The sequence below is a fragment of the Monodelphis domestica genome, chromosome 7, assembly GCF_027887165.1.
Source record: "Monodelphis domestica isolate mMonDom1 chromosome 7, mMonDom1.pri, whole genome shotgun sequence".
Taxonomy (NCBI): domain Eukaryota; kingdom Metazoa; phylum Chordata; class Mammalia; order Didelphimorphia; family Didelphidae; genus Monodelphis; species Monodelphis domestica.
In genome coordinates this window covers 200,578,560-200,598,283 of record NC_077233.1, presented here as the reverse complement: position 1 = coordinate 200,598,283, position 19,724 = coordinate 200,578,560, and the positions used below count along the sequence as shown (strand labels likewise).

At 34.6% G+C, this 19,724-nt stretch overlaps 1 protein-coding gene across 1 annotated transcript in view; it reads right to left on the bottom strand.

The window, feature by feature from the left end:
* Positions 1-19,724, bottom strand: part of TMC1 (transmembrane channel like 1) — a 209,765-nt gene that overhangs the window by 17,252 nt on the left and 172,789 nt on the right. Inside the window, exons 15-16 of the mRNA XM_056806326.1 lie at positions 6,259-6,326; positions 1,307-1,546 (exon numbers count right to left, since the gene is read on the bottom strand). Of these exons, the coding sequence (XP_056662304.1) occupies positions 1,307-1,546; positions 6,259-6,326 (308 nt within the window). The remainder of the gene's footprint in view (positions 1-1,306; positions 1,547-6,258; positions 6,327-19,724) is intronic.

Sequence of the window (19,724 nt, the reverse complement as noted above, 5' to 3'; positions counted from 1 at the left end):
AAAGAGCTTTAGGGGGTTAACTGGCCCTAGCCAAAGTATGAATTTACTCAATCAATATGGTTTATTGAAATGGTGTTGGAGATTAGAGAATATAATAAATAATCAGCAAATTGGACAAGAATTTATATCTTCTCTCCTTCTGATACCTGACACTGGAAGTTTACTATTGGCAACTGAGGAACATGTGGGAAAATTAGTGTCATCCTCCCTCTCTCAGTTAGGTTTTATAAAGATTTCAATAGCCTAGAGTGATAAGCTAATCTAATAATATGAGATTTAAACATTCCCCAACAACTGCACAAGTCTCCCATCTCCATGCCTTTGCAGCACCTATCCCCATGTCTGACTGCATTCCTCACCTCCAGTCTCTTGGAATATCCACTTTCCTTCAAGACCCAACTGAAGCACCACTTTCCTCATCCATTCAGCCCCCCCCCCATTAACTGTATATTGATAGATGTGGTGTATGTATATATATACACACACACACACACACACATATATATATATGTGTGTGTGTGTGTGTGTGTGTGTGTGTGTGTGTATACACACACATATACATGTTTTCCCTTGTGATAAAAATGTAAGCTTTGTGGGTAAGACCTCTCAACTAGTAGGGCCCCTGGAGAATAATTGGCAACTAAATGTTGATTGTTTGGTTGAACTAAAATAATGTAATCTCTCTTTTGTGCCCTGGTTCTCTTCTCTCTCTCTCTCTCTCTCTCTCTCTCTCTCTCTCTCTCTCTCTCTCTCTCTCTCTCTGTCTGATCTTTGAACTTTCTACCTCTGTTCACAGATGTTGGGTCCTACATTTTGTTCATTATCTCTCACAACCAGAGCAGTACCATTCTAAAGTATAATGAGGCTTTTATTGTATGACCTCTGGAATAACCTGCACTTCTAGGATGTAGGGAAGGAGCGTCTAGCCTGCTGACCCTGAAAAATTTGCCCAGTAGCATGGGAATTTGGATAATGTGCCCTAAGAAGATAACCCAGATTTGATAATGCCACTAATTGTTCCCTTTACCCTTTGAATTGGAGATTTCTTTGCACCATACTATTTACATTTCTCTCAGGGAGAGATTTAGATCCAGAGCAGTTAAGGAATCTGTCTAGGTATGGCTACCTCAGTAGCCCATAGGTAGACTTGACATTAAAACTCATTGTCCCTGGGACTTATCTTACTGAGTCTAGTACTTTCTAAACAATTTTGCTTCCACAAATGAGAAATAGTATTATTTCTTGTAAATGTACAATAATCTTATTTTAGAATAAGAAAGAATATAGAGTTTCAAAAGTAAGGTACCTGAATGGTCCACAGTCAAAAGATGGTGGGAAGGAGACAATCATATACAGGACTGGCATTGTAGACAGGAAGAGGATGAGCAAAAGCATAGCCAAGTAAAAATTATTAGACTTAGAAGCTTTGAAGACTCTAGCTTCAGGAACATTGCAACACATGACAGCCCAGCACTGAAAGTACATAGATGTATGCAAACGGAGTATGTTGATAGCTGGGAGGCAAGGAGCGTAAAAGGATCCCATCCTAGAAACAAACAAAAAAAGAACATGGTACAATTATGGAGTCTGATTCCCACATTAAAATCATAAGACCCCATTTTCTATACCCCTCCTGTTGGAAAAGGTAAAACTTGTTTGCCTATTTTCAACCTTATTTTAAATTAATTTAACAACTGGTCTCATTGATCTTTTCTCTATTTATTTTAATGGTTTTGCCCAAGTATAATCTATATTATTCTAAACTTTTAGTAAATGTTTCCTCTCAAATAGCTTCATATAATCTGTCAGGAAGGAATTTTATAATCAAAATAATTAACCAACATTCCACATCATAATTATTTTTCAATACTTCTCTCTTCTTTATGGTACTAAAATATATTTAACTTTCCTTTCATAGATCACAGAATGTTAGAGTTAGACAGAACCTTTGAAACCAGTTAGAATTAAAAGGATTAAAAGGAAGTCAATTTATTTACTTCTACTTTCTCCTATACTGAGAATCTCCCTCATTTTATATTTAGACTTTAAAATTATTTTTAATTACTCTTCCAAATAGGAATAAGTTGCAATAGATCAGTCACCAGGTAACACAGCTAATAGGTTCAGTAAAATAGGTTGCTATGTTTTTGGTAGGGAAAACCTTCAAAACAACAACAAAAAAAATTTCTTTGATCTTTCATTACTTTCTAACTCAAAGTGAAATGAGAGCTTTTGTCCTTTTGGAGGAGAAGGAAGAAATGACCTTTTGAAAAAACAGGAATACTAGTAATAATGCTGCTGCTAATGATAATGGTGATAAAGATAGTTTATATTTATATACATTACTTGATATTTTACAAGTTTAACCTCCTCTGACTTCATAAATATCTTTAAACCATAGATGTTATATTTATTTCGACTAAACATATCTATATAATAACAACACATCCATTTTTAACAGCAATAGTTTGGGTTTTTATGGATATTATTCCAAATAACTGGTCAGATTTATTTTCTCAAATAAAATTGTTTTTTTTAAAAAAGGTCTGACTATGACTTGAACAAGTGAGAGGTTAGTTCTTTAAACAACTGCCAAAACAAATATGCCTTTATTAGTGACATGGAGTCATGAATTGAAAATTTTCAGCAGTAAAGTCCAGGTTGAAAAACCAGGTTAAGGAACTAGAGAATAGTTTTTAAAATTATAAAAACCTATCATGTATTATAATTGGGTGGTGCTTCTATTATATTCATAAATATAAACTGGGGGAATAAAAGAAGGAAAGTAGGAAGAAAAAAGAAAGAAGAAAGAGAAAATGAGATAGAGGAAGGGAAAGAGGAAAGAAGGAAGAGCTGGAACAAAGAATTGAGGGAGTAAAAGGAGGAAGGAAGGAAGGAAGGAAGGAAGGAAGGAAGGAAGGAAGGAAGGAAGGAAGGAAGGAAGGAAGGAAGGAAGGAAGGAAGGAAGGAAGGAAGGAAGGGAGAGAGGAAGAGAAGTAGGGAGGAAGGAGGAAAAGCAGGAAGGAAAAGAGAAACTGATGAGAGAGGAAAAGGAGGAAATAAAAACCTAACATTTATTAATCATTAATCAACAATTAAAGAATCATAATCTAGTGGGCTAGTCCCAACACAAGGGAATCAAGATCTTGCAATTACTTTGGTATCCTTGCTTACCTACCAAAAAGAATAAATATTATACATTGACTTCATATATACCTTTCTTCCCGAAACTCTAAGTATGGATTATTTTTTCTATCTATTTTCTTCAATCCTGTGAAGTAAGGAGTGGTAGGGAACTTGTCACCATTTTATGGTTGGAAGCTAATATACAAAAGGTTAAATGAATGAATGTAGGTCATACAAAGAGTCAAGGAAGTCATGTATAGAATCTAACCCTTCTACCTCTCAATGCTCTGTGCTTCAAGTGCTAACCAACTTAATAGACACATTGTATAACTTTAATGAAATGACAGATCAAAGTAACTGGAACGCCCTTTCTTATTGCAAATGCGTTGTAAAAAGACTGGCTAATCATTTCATCTCTATCATCACAACATAATAATGGCCCTTTCTCATAAATGCCATTTCAATAGCATTAAGTATTCAACCAACTCATCACCTCTGACATCAGTAACTGAATCTTTCTCTTCACAAACTGAACTGAAAACAAAATCTCTAGACCCTTTTGTCTCTTTCTTTGGAATAATGCCAAACTCTATCCTCTGGTCTTTCTGCCTCAGAAATCATCAGCACTACTGTGTGGGGCTATTTGAATGTCTGTTAGAAAGGTTCACTTTCCTGTGTTCACATATTCAATCCCCTACTGACTTCCTGGGAGTCAGGAAAAAGGATCTGAGTAAAGCATTTGGCCAAGTCTGAAAGGAACAAGCCATTTTGCTTTTGGATCTCTAGGATATAGATGCACCCACAGTCCCCAAAAGGCAGTATAGCTGTTTTTCAAAGCACTGCTCAAGTTCACTGCCCATCTTCTGTTGGAGAATCCCCACCTGTTATACAAGAAGGAATTATCCAACAATGTCAGGCACATTTGTGGGAAGAGTTGGAGGAATAGTGCATGACTTTGGGAAAGAGACCTGGTTGTGGTTTCATTGTAAGGAATCTTGGGCTAATTAGTCCAGGGACATTATATGCCACCAATCCGGTCAGGCAGCTACTTTGACAGCTTTCCGGACAACAAAAGCTGATTTCTAGTCTAGACCAATCTGTTGTCTTAACTCAGAATGTAGCCTGTAGACATGCAGCATATGGCTGTACAAATGGTACCAAGTGGGCCTTGAGGACTGATTTGGACTTTCAATAAGTGCTAGCCATTTTTTTTTTTAAATTTGGGATCACTGGGCAGTGGTTTTTAATTACTTGAATAGTATGAACATCAGTCTGTCATGACAGATAGTAGAAACCCAGCAGAGAACTGAGATATCCAGAATGTTTAATGATTGAGCCCTCTCCTACCTTTGGCAATTATTCACCCCAAGTAGTTATTTCATTCTCTCTCTCAGGAAAGCAGCTGCTTTGTCAAATTTTCAGGCCACTTCTTTTGATAACACTTCATTGAATGAATAACATGCAATAATTTCAAAAACTAAATTCAGAAAACTAAAATGCCTTTCCCCTTAAACTGCAAATGGAGAAAATTAGCAGAAACCTCACTAACATCCTTTTCTTAAGGCTCCCTCATCTGTTGGTGCCAAGAGATTTTAAAAACAGAGGTAAGAGCAAGTATACATGTTGGGATATTTTTTTCCTCCTCATATTACTGTAGCAAGATGATTTTAAAATTTAACAAAGGAAACTAATCTGACAGTCCACATTGATTCAATTATTCAGACCATAAATGATTTAAATATTTGAGCAATGGATGCAGGTTCTTCCAAAAGTGTTTACAGCTGATTATCAGTACATTCTATAAAGTGCTGAATAATCATTTAGACGATTGTCATCTTGTTGGACTTATATGCTATAATATAAGAATAAAATGAATCAACTGTGACCATTTGTACTATTAGTTAAGAATGGCTACTCTGCTAGAAACCCAGATAAATTATATCATTTGATTCTATTTTTTAATTAAAATATTTCCACTATAAAATTCATTTCCATTGTGGAAAATAATTGCCAATTTGGTAAAGGTTTATGAAGAGAATTAGTGAGGCTTTAAGTCAGAGGACCTAGGTTCAAATCCTTCCTCTCATACTAATTGCAAAGTCTTGCCAACCCATTGAAAATCACAGAGCTTTAGCTTCTCCTAGAAAATTAAGAGGTTGGATGAGGTAACTTATGAATTCTTTCCAGCTTTCCATCTATAATTTTCTATTTTCATTTGACAAAGTGTTTCAAAATGGTGTGCAAACCAGCCATTTGAGCCCATTCTGATATGGATGTCTTTATGTAAACCCATTCAAAATTTTAAACATCTAGCTTTTCAATGGACCTCTGACACAAAGCATGCCACATGATATAACTGAGACGAACTCATCAACTGTTGGAACCAAGAGGGAAATTAAATATTTTCTACTTCAATCTTTTCATTTTATAAATGAGGAAACCAAAGTTTGGCAACTAGTAACTTATAAAAGTAGTATTAACACCTTTGTCTCCTGAATCAAGATCTAAATCTTAACATATTTGGATCAATTTGGAACTTATAGAGCAATTTGGTCATATATCTATGTATGACAATGGACAAATCAATTCATCTTGTCACCATCCTCACTTTATCTTGCTTGAATCAAGTAAGCCTGTTTCAGAGGAATTGTTGAACTATTTTAGAGAAAGAAGTTTCTATATGGATATGTCCTTTTATTTGTGAAACTAAGGTCAGGACAAAAGAATTACTTCTAATAAAGTCGGATTCTGAAATATTTACTGAAATCTTTTTAATAGTCTTAATACTTAATACGTGCAATAGTACTGTGATGAGGTGAAACTCCTCATACAGCTCCTGGTTTAGTAAATGCTGAAAGGACTTCAAAAAAGTCCTGTCAAGCAGACTGAAGGACAAACTGAGCATCCATCCTCCTGGAAACATCTGGAGAAAGAAAGCTCTATAAAACAGATGCTGCACAGCCTTTGACGGGAAAGATTCAAGGGTGAATCAACCATTAACATTTTGTACTCTTAGTTCAGAGAGCAGTTATGTTATTTCCCAAAGTACTGTATATTTGGCAAGAGATCATGCAGAACATGTGTCCTTTTGTATTTTTCCTCCACTCCTAAACCATCATATTCTTTGCCTACCAGATCATGCCTTGGTTGAAGATCAGTGCCAGGACATTGCCGCTGATATCAAATTCAGTGTAAGAGGGCTAGAAGGAGACACAAATATTTACATAAGGTTAGGCTCACAATGATTTCAGAGGAAATGAATACTGTCATGATGGCATGAACAAGACTGTTGCCAATTACAGGCAACACTAACAAGACAATACTATTAAAGTAGAATATAAATAGCACAATAATAAGTTATTAAGTAACTCCTTGCATAGAGCATTACACTAGGCACAAGGATGGGAAGAGGGAAATACAGAGGTTTGATAAGATACATTTCATGTTTTCAAAGAACTTAATTTCTAGTTGAGAGGTAGAGTTGTAATATACCCAATAAGACAAACTCATTAGAAAAGTCCTAAAACAAGTGCCATGTGAAACCTAAATGTAAGGGGCATTAAATGCCTGGGATTAAAGAAAACATTCAAAAAGAAATGCTATTTCAGTTGACATTTTAATTTTTTTCTAATTAACAAGCATTTTGTTTCTCTCTCATGCCATGCCTACTGAAAAGGGGGGGGGGCATTTATGTAACAAATATTCATAGTGAAGCAAATTTCCACATTGGCCATATCTCATTCTGAATCTTGACTCTATCATCTCTTTGTCAAGAGGTAGGTAGTGGGGACAGCTAAGTGATTTGGGGAATTAAGAGCCAGGCCTAGAGACCAGGAGGTCATGGATTTATTTATATGTGGCCTCACACACTTCTTGGGTGACCCTACACAATTTACTTAATTCCCTTTGCCTAGCCCTTACCACTCTTCTACCTTGGAACCAATACACAATATTGATTCCAAGATGGAAGATAAGGTAAAGTTAAAAAAAGAGAGAGAGAGAGAGAGATGGGTAGCATTCTTCAACACTGGTCCTTGGGAATTCTGATTAATTACTACAAGGATGAGTAGAGGTTGAATGGGAGAAAAGAGAAAAAAAGTGAGGAAAGGTACTCCAGATTTAGAAAAGTCTCAGCAAAAGATTAGAGGCAGGAAAAGGCAGTACATGTAGTAGAGTGGGAAAGTAGTTTGAATAAAGCACAGATCATGTGATTAGAAATACTATTAAGCAATGTGGGAAAATGAGAGTTACACAAGATTGTAGAGAGCCTGGAATGTCAGGTACAAGAGTGTGCTGCAATTGGAAAGAATGTAGTTCTGCCAGTTACTATTTTTTTGATCTTGGGCAAATCAATTCACCTACCTGGGTCTCAGTTTGCTCATCTGTAAAATAAGGACATTAAACTGGATGACCTCCAAAGTCCCTTCCAGTTCTATATATAGGAAGTTATCTTGATGTGAACTTTACTCAGCAGATAATAGAATCAAATTTACAGAAGATTTTTGAACAAAAGGATGGAATGCCCCGATCTATATAAATGAAATATTTGCACAAAGGTAGAAAGAATTGATTACAAAGAGTAAAGAATAGAGACAGGAAGACCTGCTTAGAGATGATTTCAATATCATCAGCTGGTAGTAAGTTCTTGGACTAGACAATGGACTTGTATTTGACAATGAAATATATTTGACAATGAAATAGAGAGAAGGGAACAGAATTGAGAGATGGTACAGATATGAATTAAATAGGCTTATTAACTAATTGTAACTTAGACTGTCTCCTACTAGAGTTGTCCTAAAGGTCTGTTCAGTAAGGTTATTATAGGAAATTATCTTAAATCCTAAAATTTATTAAATGATTGTGAAGTCCTCTTATCTATCTATGCAATAATCCATAGAACCTAACACATTAAAGAGTAGCTAGATAATACATTGACCCTAATGCATTCTTAGCAGTACTCCTATGAATAAGATAAAAATGAAAATAACAATAAAAAATGAAATAATTACCACTGCCTTTAATGTTTTTAAAATATTCTAGATACATTATCTCATTTGTTCCTTGAAACAACCCCTTAATGCATAATATTCCATTTTATTATTTTCATTTTATAGATGAAGAAACTGATGTTCAGGTATTTTAAGTAATTTAATCACAGCCAAACACTTATAAATTTCAGGGATGAGCTTTGAATCCAAATCTCCTCCAATGCCAAATTCAGAGCCTTTTCTATTGTATAACACTGCCTTTCATTTAAAAAAATAGGCCTAAGGTTATGAGGAAAAGTATATGGTGGCCCTACTTAGAGAAGTTATGAACTTAGACTAGATTTTAGGGGAAAGATTCTTAGCTTAGGTAATATTCAATCAGTCAACAAGCATTTTAATTACTTACTTTGGGCCATTCAATGTGCTAAGTACTTGGTAAACAAAGGAAAACAAAAATAACCTTTAACCTCTGGGAATTTAAATCCTAATATAGTCAGAAGCCTAGGCAGTTCAATGGATAGAATGCTGGGTCTGGAGTCAAGAAGATTCATCTTCTTGAGTTTGAGTCTGTCCTCAGAGATTTACCAGCTATGTGATGCTGGGCAAGTCTCTTGAACCTGTTAACCTCAATTTCCTCATTTGTAAAATAAGCTGGAGAAGAAAATGACAAGCCACTCCAGTATATCTGCCAAGAAAATATCAAATGGAGTCATAAAGAATCAGATATGACCAAAATGACTGAATAAAAACATAGATATTTCATACACATACAAATATATATGCATATTTTGTGTGTGTTATGTATGGATACATGTATAAAATACATGTATGTTATATATGTATATTTGATACAAGATAAATTTAGAAGGGAAGCCCTCTTGTAGAAAGTAACTCTTAAAACAAGACTTATTTTTAAAACATTTACCTTCTGTCTTAGAATCAATACTGTGTATTGGTAACAAGGTGAAAGAGTAGTAAAGGATAGGCAATTGGAGTTAAGTGACCCTCCCAAGATCACATTAATATGCATCTCGAAGGCAGGGAATCTAAAAAGTAGAGGTGAAGAATGAAAGCATTCAGGCATAAGAAGTCTACAGTGAAATGGTACAGTGATAAGAAATTATTTAGGAACTAGCAAATAGGTCAGTATGGCTAGACCATATATAGAGAGAAGTAATATGAAAGAAGACTGGAAAGACAGGAAGGAACAAGATTGTACAGAGCTTTAAAATCTAAATACAGTTTGTATTTGAGACTAGGAGTAAAAGGGAGACAGTGGAGTTCATTGAGAAGTAGAATAACAGAATCAGATCTATACTTTAGGAAAACTGGCATAACAAACCACTCATTTATTTAAGAAGCATATATTAAGTGCCTAAGAAAAGCCAAGTACTGGGTCAGGTGCTAAGGATACAAAGTTAAAAATAAAGTAGTCCCTGCCCTCAAGGAGCTTACATTCTACTCTATTATTTCGATTTCTAAAAATAGTTGAGAAGCCTTATGTAAAAAACACTAGCCCTGCCACTCTAAATTTCCAATGGCTTAGGCTGCTTGATAAATATTTCTAGTCTTTAATTTCAAGATTAAAAAAAATAGGTGTAATTATACTCATCTACTCAACTCCCAAACAAAGGACTTTTTCATTGTGCAACAGAACTAAATCACAAGAAGAGTTAACGATATTTTAAATCATAAAGGGAAACGGTAGGATGCCAAATAAGAAGAATGTCAGGTGTTTGAGTGTTAACAACCTCAAGGACAAGCTGTAAATCTTCAGTAAAGAATACCATCAAGTTGCTAGTAACGGTGCTAATGGAAAATGGAAAGTGCATCAGTATTTTATACACTTCCTTGAATATCAGAAATGGCAAGATTCAAAAAGTTTGATATGTTCTGTATAGATCTAGTCTAAACTCAAAAGTGAATGTACTATTCTGTCTATGAAAAAGACACTAGTATTGTAGCATTATTGAAACAAGAGTTCTGCATCATCTCCCTTCCAAATATTAAATATATTTTATAATAATAATGACACCTTTATAGTGCTTTAGACTAGACTTTGAAAAGTATCTTCCATATGAGGCAACATGTTGTTTCTCCTCTGACTTGTCTGATTTATCCTGCCCAGTCTCCTATGCACGATCATCTATGGCCCACATCCTATATGAAGGTGTCCCCAGAGCTCTGAACCTCTTCTTTGCTCATCTATTCTTTCCCTCCTTCCCTCTCCTCACCTGGTACTCTCTTTATCTAATGCTATCTCTCTTTCCCTATCTGTCTCCTCTTCCTGTCACCTGTTATTGATCCCATGGATTCATCTAACAACTATATACAGATGAATACCATATTTACAGAACTACCCTTCATCTATCTCTTGAACTCCAGTACAGGATCTCCAAATCTCTATTTATCTTCTGACTTAGAATCAATATTGTGTATTTGTTCTAAGATAAAAGAGCAGAAAGGTTAGGCAATGGGAGTTAAGTGACTTGCTGCAGGTCATATTAAAATGAGCCTTGAAGCCAGGAAATCTAAGAGGTAGTGGTGAAGAATGAAAGCATTCTAGGCATGAGGAGTAGCCTGCCTTGATCCATAAATATCTCAAACTCAACAACCCCCCCAAAAAAGAACTTATCATCTTTCCCACTAACTCTACCCTTCCCCCCAGTTTTGCCATTTTTGTTGAGAACGCCACCATTCTTCCAGCTACTCATTTTGTAATCTCATAGTCATCTCCAGCTCTTTTCTTTCCCTCATTCAACTGACAAAGCTTATAAATCCTACCTCTATACATTTTTATTTGTTTTGTATCTTTTTTTTTTCTCATACTTACACCCCAGTCTCTCTAGTTCATGTGCTCAATAGAACCTTCTTTGGTTATTGACACACACATCCCTAATTGGTCTCCCTGCATACAAGTTTTCCTTCTTCCTCCAATCCTTCCTCCACAGTTACAAAACTGATATTCCTAAAAGAGAGATCTGACTACAGTATTTCTCCAGTAAATATGTTCTACTGGCTCCCTATTCGAACATAAAAACCAAATTCCTTTGTTTAGGATTTAAAGTCTTTCATAATCTTACTCCAGCATATCTCTCTAGGCTGATTGTGCCTGGCTCCTCATTTGCTATTAATCATGTAGGGCAATCTATCTCACATTTCCATATCTAGAAGTTTCCCCTTTGTTCTCAAAACCTCTTAGAACCCCCAAGTATTGCCTCCTTTAAAAGGCCTTTCTTGATTCTCCTAATAGTATCTTTTCTCAAATTTCTCTGGATATGGATAGATATATACACACAATATATGAATCAATAAATATACATAATAAATTAAACATTTCTTATATATAATATATAAGTGAAAGATATGAATGTGAATGTTTATGTTTATATATGCATATGCAATATATGTGTGTGGCTGTCAGTCATGTCTGACTCTTCTTGATGCCATCTCAGGTTTTCTTGGAAAAGATACTGAAGTGGTTTGCCATTTTCTTCTCCAGCTCATTTTACAGATGAGGAAACTGAGACAAACAGGGTTAAGTGACTTATCCAAGGTCACACAGCTAGTAAGTGTTTGAAGCCAGAATTAAACTCAGGAAGATCAATTTTCCTGACTACAAGACTGACAGTCTGTTCATTTGCACAAAAATATGTTTATCTTTCACTTAAATTTCAGCAAACATATTGTATCCTCCCCATAGAGTGTCCTCTTTGAGATCAGACACTGTCTCATGTTTTTTTTTTTTTAATCTCTAGTGCTTATAATAGCTATAATAGCTTAAAATTGCACTAGGATTTTTGGACACTCTGTATAACTATTAGCAATGATTATTACATTATCTCATTAGGGCTGTACCACACTCCTGAGAGGTATGCATTCCTGGTGTTATTAATCTTATTTTATGGATAAAAAAAAACAAAAACTAAAGCCATAATAGTTAATTAGTCTGTACACACTGTTACACAGCTAATAAATTTTAGAGATGGGATTTGAACCACAAGCTTCTGGACTCCAAGCCCCAGTACTCTACTACACTATACCCAGAAACATCCATGCACACTCATGGACTCCCTTGGGATCATAATGTATATTGACTAGATTCCTCATTAAGCAGCTCGTGTCACGTGTGGTCATGGGTCAGAGTCCTTATCTCTCCTTGTTTAGGAATGGAACCAGTGACCTTTGTCTTCTTAGCACAGTAATGACATTCTGAATTAACCTCATGGAAAATGAAAGAGAATAGCACAAACTTCTCAATGCAAATTTCCTTTGCTCTCAAAAGTCAAAGGGTTTCTAAATGCCAACTGAAATGAAATCATTTTCCTAATCAGTAATAAATGCCCTAGCCAAAGCAGATGAATATAGCATAGTCTAGAGATCCTCAGGAACAAGTCATTGAAAATAATTCTTTAATTAACTAATTGATCTTATGAAGAGAAATAAGACTTAGAATTCTACCACAGCTCATTATAAGGACATTACAAAAAGTGGTGTCTTATAATGGAAGGACTGAAATACAGAAAAACAAGAATAGAGGCCAGCTATATGACTAATCAAGGCCTTTAACTTGACTAACCTTTACTTTTCTCACCTGTACAATCATGGAGTAGGACTAACTTGGCAGTGAAGTCACCTAAAATTACATGATTCTAGCTAGGGTTTAACTATCATTTTTTTCACTTCTTTGGCTAATATAGAAATGTCTCTGGACACAATTGAAATTTGAAAATGAGTTTAATACTGGTATGAAATTATAGGGAAATTGGTCTCTGACTAGACTTTCAGACTGGGATAAATTCAAGGGATCTTACTTTTGAATCAACCCTAAACCTGAAAGTTCAGCTCAGTTTTTTTTCTTCTTTAGCAAAACTCTGAACTCATTCGTTAAAAAATTGTTGTTTTTCTAAGTCAAAAGTTCTCTTGAAGTTATTTTTTAAAGCCCCATAAAACATTTATTTCTTTTAGTTATTTTTTAGAATAAAATCAATTATAAATATTTAGATTATGTTATCTTTCAAATGAACATGGTTGTGGAAAAATGATTGAGGTAAAACATTTCACAAAACTCAAAATAGTTGAAAATTTATACTACATGGAATCAATGTCCTCCAGTTATGAAGGGCCATTCATTCCTCATTACAGGTGCTGTGATCAGCAGCAGAGGAGGCCAATTGGTAGATGCCCACATTAGTAGAGGAAGGTATATAGTTTTCATTTCGTATTTTTATCCCCAGACTCCCCCAGAATCAAGAACAGTGACTTGCACAGAGTAGGTATTTAATATGAATTCATTGAATGAATAGATAATGGAATCATTATCAGCTAAATAACAGGAATTAAGTCAATGAATGAATGAATGAATGAAAGAGCATTTATTATGAACTTACTGAATACCATCCTTTGTGCTAGATGCTTGGAAAACAATTAGAAGTGAGCATTCAAGATTTCTACATTTAAAAAAGAGACTAGATCTCCCCATAATATTTGGGATATAAGTACAGGGGTAACTCAAAGGTTGGATCTCATTATGGATTGGCACAGGAGCTTCAACTTCCATTTCCATAAATGGACAGTTCACTATTCCTTAGGCAATCATTTCTAATAAGGTCTCCACCCTGGGACATTACTGGCATGACCTTTTATTCCATGGTCCAACAGTGGATAAAATACTGACTCAGATTTCCTTATCAGTGGAGTTTATAATTGAGCTAGATTTGTCCCAGACTGATGCATTAGACCCAATGGAATTTCCAAGGGAACTTGACCTTTAGCTGAACTACATTCTGGGACTAAACTGTGCACTTATATAGACTGAATGAACTCTATTAGAGCAATTAAAAACTATTGATCTTCCTCGAAGAGGTAGTCAAAGAATTTAATTTACTTTACATGGCTTAATAATTTGCTCCTAGCAAATTATTTCCTTGCCCTGTTCCCCCAAGCACAAGATCTGATATGATGGTCCCGAAATCCAGAAGCAGAAGCCTGAAAATGTCTAAGATTCATTTCAAACCTACCAAGCACAAATATAACTTTTTTAGCATTATCTACTTTAATGTAATGCTTGTTGCTAATTTTCTTCCTAACAGGTAGAGGGAACATAAGGATATTTTGGTGTATATATATATATATATATATAATAGACCCTCTTCAAAAAATGATTCTCTCCCTACCAATATATGTGTGCCCCTGTAGAGTGGACTTTTTTTCCCCAAATATGTATATAGGCAACAAAATCTTAAAAAAAAAAAAGAATAGTCTGCCAAAAGAAAACTGGAAAGTAATTATTGTTGCAATGATCTTCCATTTGTTTAGTTGTAAGTAACTCTTCCATGGGGAGACATTTAATACCACTTGCATATAATTTTCTGGAGACTGTTATGAGCAACCTTAAAATATTTGGCTCCTGAGATACCGAATCAATTTTTTAAAAAAATGAGATGTGAATTGGACCTAATATTTCACTTGTATAAGGAACTTCAGAAATGTAGAGATAAACATTTATATAAGATGTTCCAGGCCATGTGCTAAAGTTTTTTTTTTAAATAAATATTATTTCATTTGATCCTCACAACCACTTTAGGAGACAGGTGCTATTGTTAACCCTATTTTACACTTGAGGACACTAAGGGAAAGAGAGGTTTTGATTTGCCCCGGTCGCACAACTCATAAATTGTCTGAGGTCAGATTTGAACTGAAATCTTTCTGACTTCAGATGCAGAGTTCTATTCAGTATACCACTAATTGCTTTGCCTCTGGGTAAGGAAATTCCCTAATATAGGTTATCACTTGTCTTCAAGTTTTAATCTTCAAAAGTTGCCTAGAACATTGAGGATCTAAGAGACCTGTCCTAGGATCACAGAGTTAATATGTCAGCAGAGAGACTTGAGGTAGGTCTTCCTGGCTCAGAAGCAAACTCTCTATCACTTCACGCTGCACCTCTCAACATGTTTTTTTAATGCTTAAGTTTAAGTCATAAAAAATATTTTATAAATTGTGTCATAATCTAAATTAAGATAGGTTCAATTTGTCCTGACAAGCATGGGATGTTCCATACAAAAAGATGGATTCTCCATCTTCATGTACAAATGCAAGAAGAAAATAAGTATGGAATTTTTTTTCTATTTTTTCCATTCGGTTTTATTTTCAGGCCCAAAGTCTCTCCTTCCATAATCTATTTAGATGGGAAGAAATATAAAACTCATTACAAATATAAAATCACATAAAACAAATTTCCACATTCCTCATATAAAAAAAGAAATAGAAAAAGAAAAAAAAGATGCTTCAATCTGCAATCTGAATCCATCAGTTTTCTACTTGCAGATGGATAGCTTTTTTCTTCAAGGATACCTTGGAATTGTGATGGGTCACTGTGTTGATATACCAGAATTTATTCAGCAATTCCCCAACTGATGGGTACCTCTTGAGTTTCCAATTCTTTGCTACCACAAAAAAAGAGATACCATAAATATTGTTGTACGTGTAGGTCCTTATTCCTTTTTCTTTTTCTTTTAACTCTTTAAGATATAGACCTAGCAGCACAGTATTACTAGGTCAAAAGGTATGCATTGTTTAATAGTTTGAGGAGTGTAGTTTCAAATTGCTTTCCAGAACAATAGGACTAGTTCACAGGTCCACCAGCAATGCATTTTGGGTGTTATTTTTCCACAATCTCTCCAGAATTTGTCATTTTACTGCCTTATTATCTTAGATGGGTGTGAGGTAAAATCTCAGAATTATTTTAATTTGTATTTATCTAATTATTAGTAATAAAGAAAATTTTAAATTTGACTATTGATAACTTTGAATTTTTGTTTCCTCTGGAAACTGATTGGTTATATCCTTTGACCATTTTAAAATTAGAGAATGACTGTTTTTTTTTTTTTAATAAATTTGGTTTGGTGCCCTTTATATTTGAGAAATAAGAATGTTATCAGAGAAACTTGCTGCAAAGATTTTCTATTGCTTGCTTTTCTTCTAATTTTAGCCTCTTGGTATATGGTATGAAATGATCATTTATGTCAAGTTTCTAACAGATTACTTTCTAGATTTCACAGAAGTCTTTTATTTCCCTTTCAAATAGTGTGTTCTTGCCTCAATAGTTGGAATCGTTGGCTTAACCAAATACTAAGTTACTGTGCTCATTTATTTGGGTATATTGTGTACTTATGCTGTTTTGTTGATGAATCCTGCTATTTCTTATCAGTAGCAAATTGTTTTGATGATTAAGTATTTATAGTACAGCTTGAGATCTGATATTGTTAGCTAAGATTTTTTGTAATTATTTTTTAAAGTGATTCAGATGAGTTTTATTTTTTATAGTACTATAAAACAATTCTTTGATTTCTTTTTTGGTATGGCACTGAACAAGTAAATTAATTCAGGTAGTATTTTAATTTTTTTGATATAAACTCATCCTACCTGTGAGCAGTTAATGTTTTTCCAATTATTTTTATTTGTTTGAAGAGTGTTTGGAACTGGGCTCATAGATTTCCTATGTATTTCTTGTTAGGTAGATTTCCAAGTATTTTCTATTGTCTGTAGCTATTTTAAATGGAATTTCTCTTTTTATTTCTTCCTGCTAGATTGTGTTGGTAATATTTAGAAATATTGAGGATCTGTATACGTTTATTTTATATCTTGAAATTTTGTTGAAGTTGTTAATTGTTTTAACTCGTCTTCTAGTTGACTCACTAGGGTTCTCTAAATAAAACATTTTACCATTTCAAAAAAGTGATATTTTTGTTTCTTTAATGTCCATGTTAATTCCTTCAATTTATTTTTCTTGTCATTCTATAGTTAGCATTTCTAGTATAATATTAAATAAAAGTGGTAATAATGGACATCCTTGCTTTACTCCTGATTTTATTGGAAAGTCTTCTAGTTTATCACCATTACCAATAATTCTTGCCCTGTTATAGACAAATAATACTTATATTTAAAGTTGAGGGGCAGCTAGATGGTGCAGTGGATTGAGATTCAGGCCTAGAGGCAGGACATCCTAGGTTCAAATCTGGCCTCAGACACTTCCCAGCTGTGTGACCCTGCACAAATCACTTAGCCCCCATTTTTTAGCCCTTACCACTATTCTGCCTTAGAACCAATATAGAGTATTGACTATAAGGTGGAAGGTAAAAGTTTAACACACACACACACACACACACACACACACACACACACACACACGAACCCTTATTTTCCATCTTAGAATCAATACTCTGTATTGGTTCCAAGGCAGAAGAATAGTAAGGGCTAAAAAATAGGGTTAATTGGCTTGGCTAATCTGAGGCCAGATTTGAAACCAGGATTTCCCATCTTTAGATTTGGCTTACAATATACTGAGCCACCTAGCTGCCCCTACTACTTATTATTTTCAGAAGAACTCTGTTTATTCCTATGCTCTCTAGTGCTTTTAATAGGAACAGATGTTATAGTTTGTTAAAAGTTTTTCTGCATCTATTAAAATAATCATATGATTTTTGTTACTATAATGGTTAATATACTTATGGTTTTACTAATATTGAACCAGCCCTGAATTCCTGGTACAAATCCAACCTGGTTATTATGTATGATCTTTGTGATATTTATTATTGTAATCTCTTCGCCTAGTATTTTGCTAAAAATTTTCATATCAATACTAAATAGGAAAATTAATCTGTAGTTTCCCTTCTCTATTGTAGTTCTCCCTAGTTTAGGTATCAAGATCATATTTATGTCACAGAAGAAATTAGATAGGATTTTTTCTTTACAAGAGGGAAATGGGTTCCCTACTACCAAGAATAACTGTTTCTCTTGTTTTCTTGATCCAAGCTTCTAATCTTTGCTTGAACCTTACATCATAGATCATTCATTCAGATTCTCTGTCTTTCTATTTGTTTCTTGCTATCTCTGTCTCTTCTCATTTCTTTCTCTACCCTTTTTCCTTTTCTTCTTCATTTGTACTCAGTTTTGTCAATTTTATCACTTCCATGAAATATCTGTATATATACGAGTGTGTATGAAAATATCTATATCCAAGTATGTATGTATACAGCTCAATTCTGTTTCTATTAATGGCACCACCACCTTTTCATTGCCTAATATATGCAACCCTGGAATATATATATTTTTTAACTTTTAATTTCCCTTGCCCTTTAATACATCAAGTCAGTTACCAAGGTCTAGAAATTTTGCCTTTATAATATCTCATCTCCATTTTTCTCTAGAATTCCTGAGGTAGCCTGGCTTAGTAAAAATTGGAGTCAAGAAAACCAGGTTTCAAATTCCAGCTCTGCTATATAGTCCTCCGGAAATAACAAGTTAATTTCAGTTTCCTCTTCTGCAAAATGGAAACAATAATGCAGCTATATTACAGTTGTGAGATCCAAATCAGATAGCATTTGTAAAGTTCTTTGCAAATCAGAAATCTTTCTGTAAATGCCACATGACATACTATCATGCCCCCATAGTTCAGATATTATCCTAATATCACAATTGTTGTTGTTCAGTTGTGTCTCCCTCTTCATGACTTCATATGGGATTTTCTTGATAAAGACACTGGAGTGGTTTACCATTTCCTTCTCCCTTGGATTAAAGCAAATAGAGGTTAAGTGCCTTGCACAGAGTCAGATAGCTAGTGAATTTCTGAGGTTAAATTTGAACTCAAGAATTCCTGAATCCAGAAACAACTCTATCAACTTTTATTACAAAAGCCTCCTAACTAGTCCCCTTGCCTCCAGTCTCACCTTTTTCTGATCTATAATTCCCATATTTTCCAAAAGTAATCTTCCAAATATATAGTTCTAATTAAGTGACTTCTCATTTCAAAAACCTTCAATGTTGTTTCATTGGCAAAAGAATAAAAATAAAAACTGTTAAGCCTTCTATATTCTAGTCAAACAGGATCACTAAATTATTCCTTGATCTCATCCTGCCCTCTTGTACCTCCATGTATTTGCAAAGGTCATTCTCTATGACCAGAACTTTCCTCCAGTACTTTTCTACCTGGGGAAAGTTTTCTCTTTCTTCAGCGTCTATTTCAGGTGTCATCTCCTCCATGAAAATTGGATGCTCATACTTCTGAAATTAGTATTATTTCTCTCACTTTACAGAAAAGAAACCTAGACTCAGGATGTTAATTATCTTCATTTTATAGATGTTAGTCCATTAATAAGCATTTATTAGACCCTAACCATGTGCTGGACATCATTCTAAGTGCTGGAGATACATCCCACTTCCCCACCAAAGGGGGAAACAATGGTGAAGCAGCTGACTAATCCAGAGTCACACAGCTAGTAAGTAAGGCCTGTAAGCAAGAATCACATCTAGGTCATCCTGACTCCAAATCCAGCACTCTGTCAACTATTCCACGAACTCCTTTAAATAGCATGCTGATTTTCTGTTTTGGTAATTATCTTGTTCTGTCACACATTACAGTTATTTGTGAATTTGTTTTATTTCCCCTCATTTCACTGCAGATTCCTTTTAGGCAAGGGTGTTTTTTTATCCCCTGAAAATCCTTGAACTATCCCATGAATGCAGTAGGAATGTTTGGGAAATGGATAATTCCTTTGATCATATGATCATGAATCTCAAACTAGAAGGAACCTTAGGAGTTGTTTCATCTAA